Source organism: Protopterus annectens, chromosome 2.part1 (genome assembly GCF_019279795.1).
Source record: "Protopterus annectens isolate FY-2018-M chromosome 2.part1, PAN1.0, whole genome shotgun sequence".
Classification (NCBI taxonomy): Eukaryota; Metazoa; Chordata; order Ceratodontiformes; family Protopteridae; genus Protopterus; species Protopterus annectens.
Genome location: NC_056729.1, coordinates 1,973,812,243 through 1,973,826,663, shown reverse-complemented (window position 1 = coordinate 1,973,826,663; position 14,421 = coordinate 1,973,812,243). Strand labels below are relative to the sequence as shown.

Here is a 14,421-nt window from a genome sequence, read left to right as displayed (position 1 = left end):
TCCCTTCCATTTACTGTGATACAATTTTCTAGTCGAAGGCTTGTGAGAAGAGGTAATAATATGGGTTACAGCTGGAGACAGATCATGAAGCCTGACTAGTGACGGAACTGGAGCAGCCATGCTGTCAGTTTGAGAGTGTGGAGACTGGGGTGAAGAAAACCTGACATGTGTCAAGAGGTCTGGCACTGGGTCCAGAGTCCATGGATAGTCTAACAGGTGAGGCTCGAGAAAAGGGAACCAAATCTGACGAGGCTAGTAAGGAGTGATGAGGATCATCTTGCTTCCCAACAACATTGCTTTCTGTATGACCTTGGGAATGAGTGGAAAAGGAGGAAAAGCATAAAGGAGTCCCAGAGGCCAACCGTGGACGAGTCCATCTCTTGCAGACTCACCCGGAGGGGGGATGAGGGAGAAAAAGGTGCTGCATTTGGTGTTGATGGGGGTTGGCAAAGAGATTGCATCAGGGTTGTCCCCACTTGTGGAAGATCAGATGGGCTACTTTCTGGTTCAAGGACCATTCGTGAGGTAACAATTATTGCCCTGCTTAGCTTGTCCGCTATCACGTTGGATGACCCTAGGATGTGTGTTGCAATGAGAAAACGTTGGGAAAAAATTGCCCAGTTCCAAACTTGCAGAGCCTCTCGACATAAAGGGTATGATCTGGTTCCCCCTTGTTTGTTTAGATACCAAACCACCGACATGTTGTCTGTCTGGATAGCTATCGTCCCTGGAGGGAGAAAGCCATGAAGTGCTTGCAACGCTAGAAGCACCGCTCTCATCTCTAGGACACTGATATGCAGACAGGCCTCTTGATCTTGCCATGTGCCTTGAACAGTCCTGCCTAGATAATGCCCCCCCCCCCATCTGGGAAGCATCCGTGGTCACCAGTGGCAACAGGTTGGGCAGGAACAAAGGGAGTCCCTGTGGTAAGATGACCTGGCTGAATCCACCAGCAGAGATCCTTTTTGCATGAATCTGTGATCAGTATCTGGTGATGCAGAGACAACTGCTGAAAGAACCACTGGGATGACAGGAGCCACTGGAGTATCCTCATATGTAATGGTACCAAGGTTATGGTCGATGCCAGTGTTCCAAGAAACACCACCTTCACTTTGACTCTTCAAAGAGGAAGTATCCTGTAAATTTGCTGTGCAAGATACTGTATTCTGTCTGTAGGTAGTCTGGTTATCATAGAAACCGTGTCTATGTTTGCTCCTATAAAGGTTATAGATTGAGTGGGCAAAGTTGAGGATTTTTCCCAGTTTATACAGATTCCCAACTGGGAACAGAGCTTGACTGTGGAATCTCTGGATTGGACTAGATGATGCCTGGTGGTGGTGGTCAGGAGCCAATCGTCCAGATATGGAAAGACTTGGATTCCCTGACGCCTCAAATGAGCTGTCACTACTGCCATGCATTTGGTGAACACCTGGGGGGCTGTGGTGAGACCAAAGGGCAGTTCCCGAAACTGGTAATGATTGGCTCCCAGCCAGAAGCGTAGGTAACTCCTTGATGCTTTGTCCATCATTATGTGGTAGTAGGCATCCTGGAGATCTACTGAGCACATCCAGCTGTTTTTCTAACAGAGGAAGTATGGATTGGAGAGTGACCATTCGGAACTTGGACTTCTTTACATACTCGTTTAACCTGCTGAGGTCTAAGATGGGTCTCTAACCTGCTGAGGTCTAAGATGGGTCTCCAGTCTCCTGTTCTTTTTGGAAGTAAAAAAAACCTGGAGTATGTTCCAAATCCTGTCTGGTCTACTGGGACCTTTTGGATGACTCTTTTTAATAGCAGCTTTTCTCTCTCTATAGCCGCTTGATCCCTGTGATTGGGTGGTACATCTGAGATCCTTTTGGGAGGGCGTGGTGGAAGGGAAAAGGGTATAGAGTAACCTCTGGTGATAATGTCTTGTATCGACTTGTCTCGAGTGAGATTTAGCCAGGCTTCTGGGTACAAGGACAGGCGACCTCCGACCGGCTCCAGAGACTCACAGTTGGGTTCCACATCAGGAACACTGATAGGGACGGTCACGAAAGGAATCGCGACCTCTCTGATTTTGTGGGCCTCCCCTGCCTCTAGGTCGACTTCTACCATTAGTTTCTCCTCCCCTGCCTCTGAAGGAGGAATCACCCTGTGTATCCTGGAAAGGTCTCTGTGATTTCTTGAACCACATTTTACCGTTCTTCTGATCTTTAGGGTAAGGTCTAGAAGGAACGGTAAAACGGACTCCCGCGGCAGAGAGAGTCTTTCCTTCCTGTTCACACCTGGTGAGGGTATCTTTCACCTTGGGTCCAAAAAGAGAGGATCCATCCATGGGGGCATTAGTGAATGTAGACTTGAAAGGCTCAGCAAAGTTGCATAGATGCATCCAGGAATGTCTTCTTAAGGAGACTCCTGAACCCGCCGCCCTACTCGCACCATCAGCTGTGTACGAGATCAGCCGCATGGAGGAGCTAACAATGGATGTGAGAGTAGCCAACTGAGTAGACAGTGTAGATGGGACTGCTTCAGTAGAGGTACCCTGAAGAGTATCTCCTAACTCCTTTATGAGATCTCTCTGAAGTCTCATAAAATGTGAAGATATGCAGATAAATATAAAGGAAAACTACAAAATAAGTAATTTATTGATGACCCAAAAAAGTTTTATAGACAATTTGGGAAACAAGGGAAATGAATTTAAACACCACAGGAAAAAAAAAAAAAAAAAAAAAAAAATATATATATATATATATATATATATATATGGGTCTACTTCATTTGATCTAAAGACCATTTGACCTAAACCCATTTGATCGAAAACCAGTATTCAAGGCAAAAAACTGGGATTTGTCCCCCTCCCCAATGTCGTGCGACCCTGGAGTTGGTAAATATATTTGGGGGGGGGGGAGCGAAGCGCCCCCACCTAATTTCCTTTAAAAGAAGAAAATAACACAAAAAGTACAGATTTTAAATGAAAATAGGTGGGGGGCTGCACTCCCCACATCCCCCCTAACTATATATACCAACTCCAGGGTCGCACGACATTGGGGAGGGGGACAAATCCCTGTTATTTGTCTTGAATACTGGTTTTCGATCAAATAAAATTTCGATGTAATGGGTTTAGGCCAAATGGTCTTTCGATCAATGAAGGAGACCCATATATATATATATATATATATATATATATATATATATATATATATATATATATGTATATATATATATATATATATATATATGTATATGTATATAGATATATATATATATCTATACACATATATATAAAACTGTGGTGGTGGTGCTGCGGTAGCGTTGTCACCTCACAGGAAGACATTGTCCTGTTCGATTCTCAGCTAGAGCGTCTTCTGTGTGGAGACATGCGTGAATGGGCATACCTTCATTGAAGGTTGTGCGTCAGGGCCGGCAACTCGGCAGGTAAAAATATACTGTCAATCATTAGCGGACCGGAGTTCCTCTCTGGCGACCCCATAACCGGGAAAAGCCGAAAGACACAACATATATATATATATATATATATATATATATATATATATATATATATATACACACACACACACACATATACATACACACATTTTGGAGAAATATTTATTGTCCTGTGGGACATCACAAAGATGCTGAATGGATAGAATAAGCTTCTGGCTAAAAGGATTAACATCTTTACATGAAGATTTAGCCATAAGTAAGAACTATTGATATGCGCATCCCGAACACGCACCAAGCTGGTCAAGAATAGGAAAAACAATTCGCCTACTTGAGAGCGAATCTGCAAGCTAGCTTAAAAACTATAGACCAATAACTTGCCTTCCGACGACATGTAAACTATACACTGGAACTGATGCGGCGGAGTTTATAGTCATTTAGAACACAATTATGGCAACAACAAAAGGGTAACAATTATGGCAACAGAACAAATGGGTAACAAAAGAAAGTCATATGTTAAACAAAGTTATAATGAAGAACTGTAAAAACGGGAAGAATCTAAGTATGGCATGGATAGACTACAAAAAAGCATTTGACAGTATTCTACAGTAATAGATTGGCCTTACCCACCCCATGTTCGATAATTATATACATCATCTGTAATGAGAATAACTGGGATCATACCGTAGATAATTTGAGGGGACCAATGCATGTGATAAAGCATTATCCGTTAAGCATATTCATTATCCGTTAAGTATATTCTAAAAATATTAAACACATTTTTATTGTTACTCACGCCACTGTTGTGAAACACTATGCCTGACATTAAGGTTGTTATAGGTTTTCCATACCCAGCATCCTAATGCATACTTAAACATTCAACAGCTGTAATGACGTACCGTTTTTCAGAAAAGTGGAAATCATCTTGTTTCAGTTCTTTCTGTTTAGCAGTAAGACTCTCCAGAAGCTGTTCCTGTTCCATCAGTATTTGCTGGCTCCTAGGAGACAAGGCCATTTAATTTTAAAGTATCAGACAACAAAGTGCATTAATACTCATTTTACCTGTAGCTTGCCACTTGTTAATCAAATGGTGATTTATGTCATGAACTATTTGAAGAGCATTCCTCTTGGGCATGCAGTGTCTCAAATGATGCTGCACTTAGAGTTAGTGTAAGAAACAGACTGTTCATCATACTGCTGAACAAAGCATACAAAAACTTTGTAGTGATTGCAAAAAAGCATGACCATTTTTAGTTATTTGTATTTTTGATACCCTAGTGCCGCTGCTACTTACCAATCATTTTATATAAAAAAATGTGAGTAGCTTGTGCTAATAATAACAGGATTGATATCATTCTGTGGCAGAAGAAAAAAATATTAGGTACCATCTCTGACAGCAAGTCTCTCAGCTGTGCTAAGTAAATGTTGTCCAATCCCTTTTCTGCTTAGACCACAATGGTGTGATATTTCTTACACACATCAGACTTATTTTAACAAAAATTCTATCATTTTAATTAACAATGATTGTCATGAATTGACTGTATTGTGTGTTAAGCCCCCCAACAACCTACTAGGGAATCATTCACAGGCCTCTACAACACTTTAAATAACTGCATGGATTAATTCAGCCTCATGATAAATACGTAATTCTACCGGAAAATTCTTCAATACACCTAAATGGTGGAGTTACAAAATCAGCAAATTATTAAACTGAAAGAAAGTGTACACAGCCTTCAAACCTTACCCAACCAAAAGTAACAAGTAACCAACTTCATCTAAAAAGAAGTCACTAAAACAATCAAAAGGAAAGCAAGTGTTATTTGAGATAAAACTTACCACCAGGAGAGGTGACGATAATAAGGCCTTTTACAACCATACCTGAAAAATGAATAGGAAGCAGCAAGAAAAATGAAAGTTATGAACTCACCATAATGACAACTCCATGTTGTCTTCTTTTCATCTAGTTCAACCTTGGGGTTATTTGATCTGACCTCAACATCTTTTAGAAGCTGTGGATCCAGGGTTCTAACTCCTCCCCTACCCATAACCCCTCTCTTTCTTTAAAATACCTCAGACTTGAATTTGCGTGCTCATCAATAAAGACATTTTCATTATCTCATAAAAGGAAATACCTGATAACCTAAAGCAGGACATGACCTAGAGAAATTGCAACCAACTGAGCTTGTATAATGACAAGGTTCATGGCTAGGCCCATTCAATCAGAGAGGAGTACAAGGTGAGAATTTTGGAAGGGGGAAGGAGATAGGGATGTTGAACTCGACGAAAAGAAGACAACACTGATCTGTCGATGTCTGTCTATACCACTGTTACAGTATTCTTTAATATAGGGATCTCCTTCCCAGGGCAGACCGGTGTTCGGCCAGTGTACTAAAGCCTTCTGATCTTGCACGCACTATATGACAAACATATACTCCCTGCAAAGGACTTAGGGCATAAAAGTGATGTACAGATGCAGTTACCCAGAACTTCTTTGTCTCCAATCCGAACTCCATTATTGCTCATTGGTCTGAACACCTTGTTGCTGTGCTGAATACGTAGCCATCAGATAAGTGCCCCATTGAGTTGTTTTTTTCTTTTCTTTGCTCTTGTATCCATTTTACTTACCTACAGTTCATGTCATCCAAAGAAGGAAAATATCAATGTGGGAGGCAAATTTCCCATAAGGATCATCACGAACAGAGTCTCATTTGGGTGCTTCCCACGATCATACCTATTGTAGTATCTGCAAGGCATTTGTACCAAAGACGCTCAGAAGCTGTTTGTCTTCCCTGACCATTTATCTTCAACACCAAAAGCTTAAAAAGTTTGCCCAGGGTAACATGGTTGAATCCATTAACTCCAAGGCACTGCCATTAAGTAAGGCAGCGGCCAAGAAGTCTCGGACAGATTTTTTACCTGTCCAGCTTCCACCGGACATCTCTCTAGAAGCAGGTAATACTTCTGTAGGCTGTTTGGTGTCTATATTGGATTCCTCTGCTACGACCCCATTGGAGGCAGTCATGGATCCATCTTTTTGCATTCCCTCTGAGGCTTTACAGGTGTCTGCTCCAGAAATCAAGGGGAAAATGCGGTTGATTATCTCAGAGGTTCCTACATTGATTCTGAAGATATTGGTCATGAAGGAGGTTCCAGGTACTCTTACTGAGTGTTGCCAAGGGTCACAGCCTCCAGTATTTATTAGGGCTGATGCCCCTTTCAAGAAAAGACAAAAGACAAAGCATGTTTCACTCTGTCCTAAGGATCCTCAGAGGGAATGGCAAGAGTTTACTCAGGGCTTGTTTTCTGCCTTGGTGGCCCTGAAACCTCTTCAAGGTGTTTTGATGCTTGGTCCTCCTTGGACCCCTACCCCTTCTAAATGGCCTAGGGAACTGGATGTCTCAGCTGAGGATTCAAAGTCTGATGAGGTGTTCTTGTCCTATTCTTCTCAGATGCCTTTGCCTTACGGTTCTGATGAGGAGGAGTATATTAGCCCAGAGTCCCCTTTTGAGGGATTGTCCACTGGGGACACAGTTGGTAGTATGTTAGAATGCTTTCTTTAAGTGGGATTCTTCTCAAGTGTCTGACATTCATGTGGACACTCCTAAACCATCTGCAGTCCTTCCTGTGTTGGCTGCCTTGCTAGACACTTTCATTGCTGCTTCCAAGTCTCTTGATTCTCTGCCTTGTTTCTAATAAAACCTGATAGGCTGTATAAGGTCCCTGAGGATTGCCACTTTTTATTTAAGTATCCTTCTGCTGATCTTGCAGTGGTGTCAGTCTCTTCTGACAAACCTTCCAAGTACTTGCCCTCTTCAAAACTTTTGCCATCTGATAATGATAGTAGGGCAAAGGAGAGGACTGGTAAGAAGGTTTACACTGCTTCTATTTTGGCCTTTAGGGGTATTATTTACCAGACCCATATGAACAAATATGCTGTGGCCTTGATTACGAAGACTATTTCTGACCTCCCTAATTCTGAAAGCAAATCTAATGCCTTATCTATTTTAGGTTCTACTTCTTAAGTGGCTCACTACTCTATCAAGTGTAGCTATGATGCTGCTGATGCCTCTTCCAGGGCTGTGGGATTTGGGTCTGTCATGAGGTGTTATTCTTGGCTTCATCTCCAGTCTTTGCCTGAGGACGTTAAGACTGTTGGATGCTCCTTTGGATAATAACCATCTTTTTGGGACTGCTGGTGCTGAACTGTTTAAGTCTCTTCAAGAGTAGAGCAAAGCCTTGCAGGAACTTAAACATATTTTTGTCTCTCTCATCTTTAATCTCCAGAGGAATTACCCTTCTAGCTCTACTTTTGCACACAGGGCAACCCCACCAGGCCTGCAAGGACAGTAAGGGTGGTAGGTGAGCCTCCCCTGCTAAGGCTTCTGAGACTTCTGTGGCCCAGAAGTCTCCTTTACCTGATAATCCTGCTTCTCTTTGATAATTTGTCCCTTCACTTGAACTAAGTTCCTTTGTCCCTTTGTCTTCCAAATTGGCTTTTCATCACTTCAGAGTCTTGTTTTTTTTTTCTGTCATCCATCAGGGTTACCTCAACCTCCTCCAGAGCAACTTCCTCATTTGCCGGTGGTCCTAGGGTCCCTGGTGAACCAAGGAATCATTCAACCTGTTCCCTCTTCCCCAATCGGAAAAGGTTTTTATTCCAGGAGCTTCCTGATTCCTTGAAAGGAGAGCATTTGGAGACCTATTCTAGATCTCTCCTGCTCAACACCTTTCTCAAGGTCTCCTCTTTTTGGATGCTTACTCTTCAAACCAGGTTTCCTCTTTTACTACCACATGCTTTTCTGGTGTCTTTGGATCTGAAATATGCTTACTTTCTTATCCCTATTCACCCTCTTTTCAGGAAATTTTACACTTCTCTGTTTCTCCTTTAAATGTTCAGTTCTCTGCTTTGCTGTTTGGCCTCTCTACTGCCCAAGGGTATTCACAAAAATGCCTAGCTCCTGCGATTGCTTTCTGCAGGCTCCAAGGCACTCATATTTTTCCTTATCTAGATGACCTGCTGATTCAGACATTTTCTCCCAGTCACCTGTTACAGGATCTGGTGTTCAGCATCTCTCTTCTCCAAAGTCTGTGGGTTCACTATCAAATTCCAAAGTCTGCCTTGACTTCCTCGCAGGATCACGTATATTTGGGATGCAAGATTCAGACAGTGCCAGTGTTTTACCACTGACAGTCTTGTTACAGTCTCTTCTTCCTCTGACTACCATTCCAGCCAGTTTTTCTTCAGGCACTGGGATTCATGGCCTCTACTATTCCAATACTCCCTCATGCCAGATTGCATATGCGGAAGCTTCAATGATACCTCAAATCAGTTTGGCTGCAGCATTGCCACCGTCCGGAGTTCAGTGTAACTCTCCTTCTTAGTCTAAAGAAGGAATACGAGCTACATGCTCTAGGGACATAAACCTTGTCACCACAATAAACAGGACATGCTGGAGAGATAGATTCCTGTCCCAGAGACTTCCCATACTCTGGAATAAGCTACCCATCTATGTCAAGCAAAGTTCCTCATTAGAACTCTTCAAGAAAAATCTTGATGAGTGGATGGGAAATAAGAAGTGCACCCCGGGGATCACTTCTGTGGCTCTGCTCGACAGGAGCACAGGAAAATAACTTTTTTGGGTGGCGTATGCCAGGGAACCTTGTTGGCTAGGCTTACTTAGGCCCTAGCCTATTGTCTACCTATGAACCTATGAATCTGAGGGATGGATCCAACAGTTTGCTCTCAAGTCAGCCTGCCCTTTCATCCTTCAGTCCCTTCTCAAGAACTGTTCACTGATACCTCAGACATGGGGTGTGGGGTTTCATGTTGTCACCTGAAAGTTCAGGGTCTCTGCCCCCCCCACCCCCACCCCCACTCAGGAGTCAGACCATATCAAGATCAAAAAGATGAAACTCTTATTCTGGCCCTTCAAGCTTTTCACCCCATGCTGTCTCCGGAACCGTTGATGTTGTACACAGACAACACTAAAGTGATGCGGTATGTTAACAAGCAGGGAGGCAGAAAAACTTGCCTTCTCTGCAGAACTGCTCTTCAGGCTAGGGAGGTGGCTCTCAGTTATCAGTTAACTCTTCAGGCAGTATACATTCCTTCAGAGCACAATCTAGAGGCAAACTCTCTGAGCAGGTCCAAAACACAGACTCAGCAATGGATGCTTCATAGAGTCATGTTTCTGGATATTGCCCATCGGTGGGTATTCCTCAGTTAGATCTTTTTGCCTCCCTCTTTTTTGTTCCAGAGTGCCATGTCATCTGGCATGGAAGATGCATGCCCTTTCTTTTCCTTGGAAGAGGATGTTTCTTCATGTTTTCCCTCCTCTTCCTCTACTTCCAACAGTCCTGCAGAAGATTCAGCTGGATTCACCAAAATATTGCTAGTGACTCCCTTTGGCCAAGGCAGCACTGGTTCCTCTTAATTTATTTGGCCAGGGTAATCACCACAAGTTGCCTCACCAGTTGGACCTCCTTACACAGGACAAGGGTTCTCACATCCATCTTCACTTGTCCATTCTTCAACTGACACTGTGGGTGATAGGGTTCTGATCCCTTTCAGGCACCTCTTTCCTGAGGATGTACTCAGGGTTTTACAGGAGGCAAGGAAACCCTCAACCAGAAAATTTTATATGTCAAAATGGAAAATATTTTCTGCCTGGTGTCATGCTCATAAGCAGGACCCTTTTTAAGTGGGGGTTCCTTTGGTCGTCTTTTACTTGTGTGAGTTGCTCCAGTCTGGCCTGCTTTGAAGGCCCATTTGTCAGTCCTTGAATCCTCCCTTGACTTCTTGCTTTGAGGTCAAACAATTTCTTAAAGGTGTCCCACATATTAGACCTCCAAGGAAAACTATTCCTCCTCCTCCTCCCCCCCTTGGGACCTTAATTTTGTTTTGGCAAAATTGTCTCAAGCTCCTTTTGAGCCTGCAGATTCTGGTTCTTTGCAACATTGTACCTGAAAATTTGTTTTCTTGCTGGCTCTTATGCTTGGAGGGTTTCTCAGCTCCAGGTCCTTTTGACCTTCCTTCCTCCTTTTTTTTTTTTTATTTTTTTTTCACAGTGACAGGGTGTCCCTTTGTACTAATCCTTCTTTTATGCTCAAGCTAGTGACTGAGTTATCCTTGAATCAGTCAGTACAACTCCTTTCCTTTCTACCATCACCTCAGTCTGTTAGTGAGAGGGTCTTCCATACCTTGGATTTACAGAGATATCTCAGGTACTGTTTGGGTAAAACTAAGGCCATTCATACGTTTGACCAGCTTTTTGTTTCCTTTCATCCCAGGACATTTGGTTTGGCTGTTTCTAAGCAAAACATCTCCTCCTGGATATCTAAGGTAATTTCCTTTTGATATTCCTTTCATGACAAATCTTTGTCTACTTCTGTTAGAGCTCATTCCACTAAGGCTGTTGCGTCTTCTGGTGCTTTCTTCAAGGGGATGGACACCAATTCCATCCTTGAAGCTACTACTTGATCTTCAGTGCATAGCTTTACTAAGCAATATAATCCGGATACAGTTTCTAGGGTAAAAGCAGGTTTTGCTAGAACTATTTTGTATGGGTTTGTTGAAGGGCTATTCCCAGCCTTCCACTTCCCATTCTGTTTCTTGATCTTTTTTAGTCTCCCTATAGTAAAGAATACTGCAACAGTGATATAAAATGACATAGTATAGTTGCATAAAATCTTACCATAACAGTAAATGTCCTTCTCTTCACTGTTACAGTATTTGCTCCCTTCCTCCAAACCCCTTCTATCTGTTCTCTTTTTTGCCCTGCTTTGGATTACCTACTAGCTGAGGGCCTCCCCTATGTCTCCTGCATTTTCTCCTTCTGGATGTGCATGGAGTTCTTTGTCCTATGGAGACTGTTCTCTACTGGGGCAATTCAGTTCTGGGTAACTGTGTCCATATGACACTTTTATGTTCTATGTCCCGCGCAGGGAGCATATGTCATGAACAGCGCATATATGATCATAAGGCTTTTTTTTTTTCTTCAAACATCTTTATTACATTTTTACATATGACAAAGGCAATCTTACATTTATATAAATGAAAAACATACAAAATGATACCACTTTAGAAGCAGTTTACATCACAGACACCACTGAAACAACTGTAGCAGCAAACATTATACATCACTTATAAACCACCCAGTCATTGTCAATTAAGTATTATATGGCTCATTCAAATCCTGCCTCTTAACCCTCATTCCTGCTCTGCATATATTGTTCCCACAATTCCATTTTTTTGCTATGTAGTTTGCTCCTTCCTTTTTCTAAAACTCCCAATTCCAGTTGTTTTATCTCTGTTACTGTATTCACTACTTCTACTAAAGTTGGTCTAGACTTTGATTTCAATTTCCTAGTAATTGCTTTTTTGGCAGCCACCATAATTAAACTCAGCAAGGCTATGTCTAGGCAATTCCGATTCTGTAGCATAAGTCAAAAAATTCATCTTCCAAGTCAGTCCAATCTGGTCACCCAGTGTCTCCAACAGAGTGGTCTGCAGGGAATTCCTAAAGTCTGCCAGCTCATTACACTCCCAAAAAATATGTTCCCAGCTACCTCTTTCTTGCCCTTCACATCTCCAACATTTGCTACCCACCTGAGGAAACATTCTTTGGAGTCTACTTGGGGTATAAAAATGCCTATGTAAACACTTCCAGGCAAAGATCCTAAATCTTCTAGACTTTATTGCATATTTGGGAGGTATACATATATCCCCCACTGTCTCATTGTGAAATGCTTATCCAGTCTCTTCCCAATCCTTTCTAAGCTCCTCTGACTGATTCTTATAATTATCATGCAATATTTTATATGCTTTTCTAATTATTCCCTTTTTTAACAGCAGCTTCTGCTCTACTACAGATTCTATTAAAACCTCTACCAGTGCTGGTCTTTCATTTAGGAGCCCCCTATTTCTTTCTCTTTGCCTACACTCTGATATCAATCTTTGATAGGGAAGACAATCTCTAACCTACAGTCCAAATAACTTCTTAGCCTCTTCCCATTCTATTACCTTTCCCTTTCTAGTTATTTGCTCTCAATACATTGGTTCCTTTGCCAGTTTTCTCCAATAAATTCCATCCCCTCTTGCCTATTATCTATATCACTGACCACAGTCATCCCTATCTGCAAAATCTCTTTTCTCCATTCTCATGCTGGTTTGGTTCTTAGAATACTCCCTACTATTTTATGAATATAATACTATGTATGATTTTGGTTGCTCTCCTTAAAAGTCTGCATCCAAAATTCCCATCTCTCCTTATTTCTTGAGCGTCCTCCCTTTGTCAGCATTATTCCTTTCCACTTTGAATTATAGTTTTCTGCTTTTGCTATTGCTCTAAACTACACCCTCAAATTAGGTAATCTTAGTCCACCTTGTTCTGTTGGTAGAATCAGCTTATCCCACTTGACCCTTGCTGTCTTCCCCTCCCCGATAAAATCTTTCAACTCTTTTTTAATTGCTATCTACAACTTCTCCGATTGATAAAAGTATACTTGACCTGTTTGTAAGACTAACGGGACTTACAATATTTTAATAGCTTGTATCTTAGTATACATATCCATATAACAAAACTTCCAGTTTCTCAGATTTTGTAACATCTTCTGCTTAGTCTCTTCCCACATTATCCTTAGCTGTCACCACAGAGTTATTTGTAATCCATACTCCTAAATACTTTATTTTATCACGTCCCCATAAATAAGGATACTGTTGGAGCAATTTGTGTGGGGGTACATAATTTACCAGTACTGTGTTTGTTTCAGCTTCATTAATTTTGTATCCCGAGAAGATTTCAAAGTGTCTTAAAATGTTGCACAACACTGTAATGTCCCTTTCTGGTTTTGTCATGTATAACTTCCACAGGAATACCATCTATTCCTGGGGACTTTCCTGTAGATTGGTTATACATAGCCATTTTTATCTCATGCCTTCCTATTCTGTTTGTACCTTTTCTTGATTTTCATATTTTCCTGTTTTATACAAATTTTCATAACATTTCCAAAATATTTCTAGTACTTCTACAGGGTCTCTTGTTATCTTCCTTGTTACAGGCTCCCTAAGCTTGATGATGCCCTTTCCACTTTCTGTTGCCTGAGCTGTTGTGCTAAAAGTTTTTGTGTTCTAGGATTATCATAAAAAAAAGTTGCAATCTTTCTAAACTCATGCATATTATTGAGGTAATCCCTTATTTTCTGTTTAGCATTCTGCAGCTGCTCCTTCTCTTGTTCATAGGTCCATAAGTCCATACTAGGCTATCTGCCCTGGGGCAATTATAAGCCTAGCCCGATTCTGTATGGCTTACGCCACCCCTTGATTTGAGTATACTGTGCTCTTTTTAAGGTTTAGTTTACTGTGCCTCTGTCTAATAGTGACACGGGAGTAATCCCTGGGACAAACCTACGATCCCCCCAACCACCTATCGAGATTCTTCTTGAAGAGATTCAGTGAGGTGCTTTGCCTCACATGAACTGGAATTCTATTCCAGAGCGAAGGGAGCCTCTGGGTTATGAACCTGTCCCTCCAGCAAGTTCTATTTATTTCTGTGCTGAGGTTCAAGTCCCTCAAGCGTGTGGCTCTAAGGGATTTAGATTTACTGAGGTAGAGCATGTCCATTAATTCTGGATTTGACATAGCTTTGTATGTCAGGCATAGATCGCCTCGAAGTAGGCGGTATGCAACTGAGTAGAGCTGGAGTTTTTTAACCAAACAGCATATGGCATCTGTTTGAGACCCTTGATCCTCTTGGTGAGCTACTTTTGGGGTCTTTCTAATTGCTGCAGGTGTCGAGTAAGGTACATCCCAAAAGGGGCATTGTATTCTACGATGGGCCTGATGAGGGATGAATAAAGGGGCACGATTACCTCTCTTGATCTAGATGTGAAACCCTTCGTGATGAGGTGGGCTATGTAGAAGGTCTTTCTAACCACTTTGGCAATGTGGTTTTCAAAGGAGAGATTGCTATCAACTTAGGTCCCCAGGTCCCTAAT

At 41.9% G+C, this 14,421-nt stretch overlaps 1 protein-coding gene across 1 annotated transcript in view; it reads right to left on the bottom strand.

Annotated features, from left to right (window-relative positions):
• The window catches only part of CENPK (centromere protein K), an 893,441-nt gene that overhangs the window by 297,951 nt on the left and 581,069 nt on the right, over positions 1 to 14,421 (bottom strand). Inside the window, exon 7 of the mRNA XM_044063363.1 lies at positions 4,326 to 4,424. Coding sequence (XP_043919298.1) covers positions 4,326 to 4,424 — 99 coding nt within the window. The remainder of the gene's footprint in view (positions 1 to 4,325; positions 4,425 to 14,421) is intronic.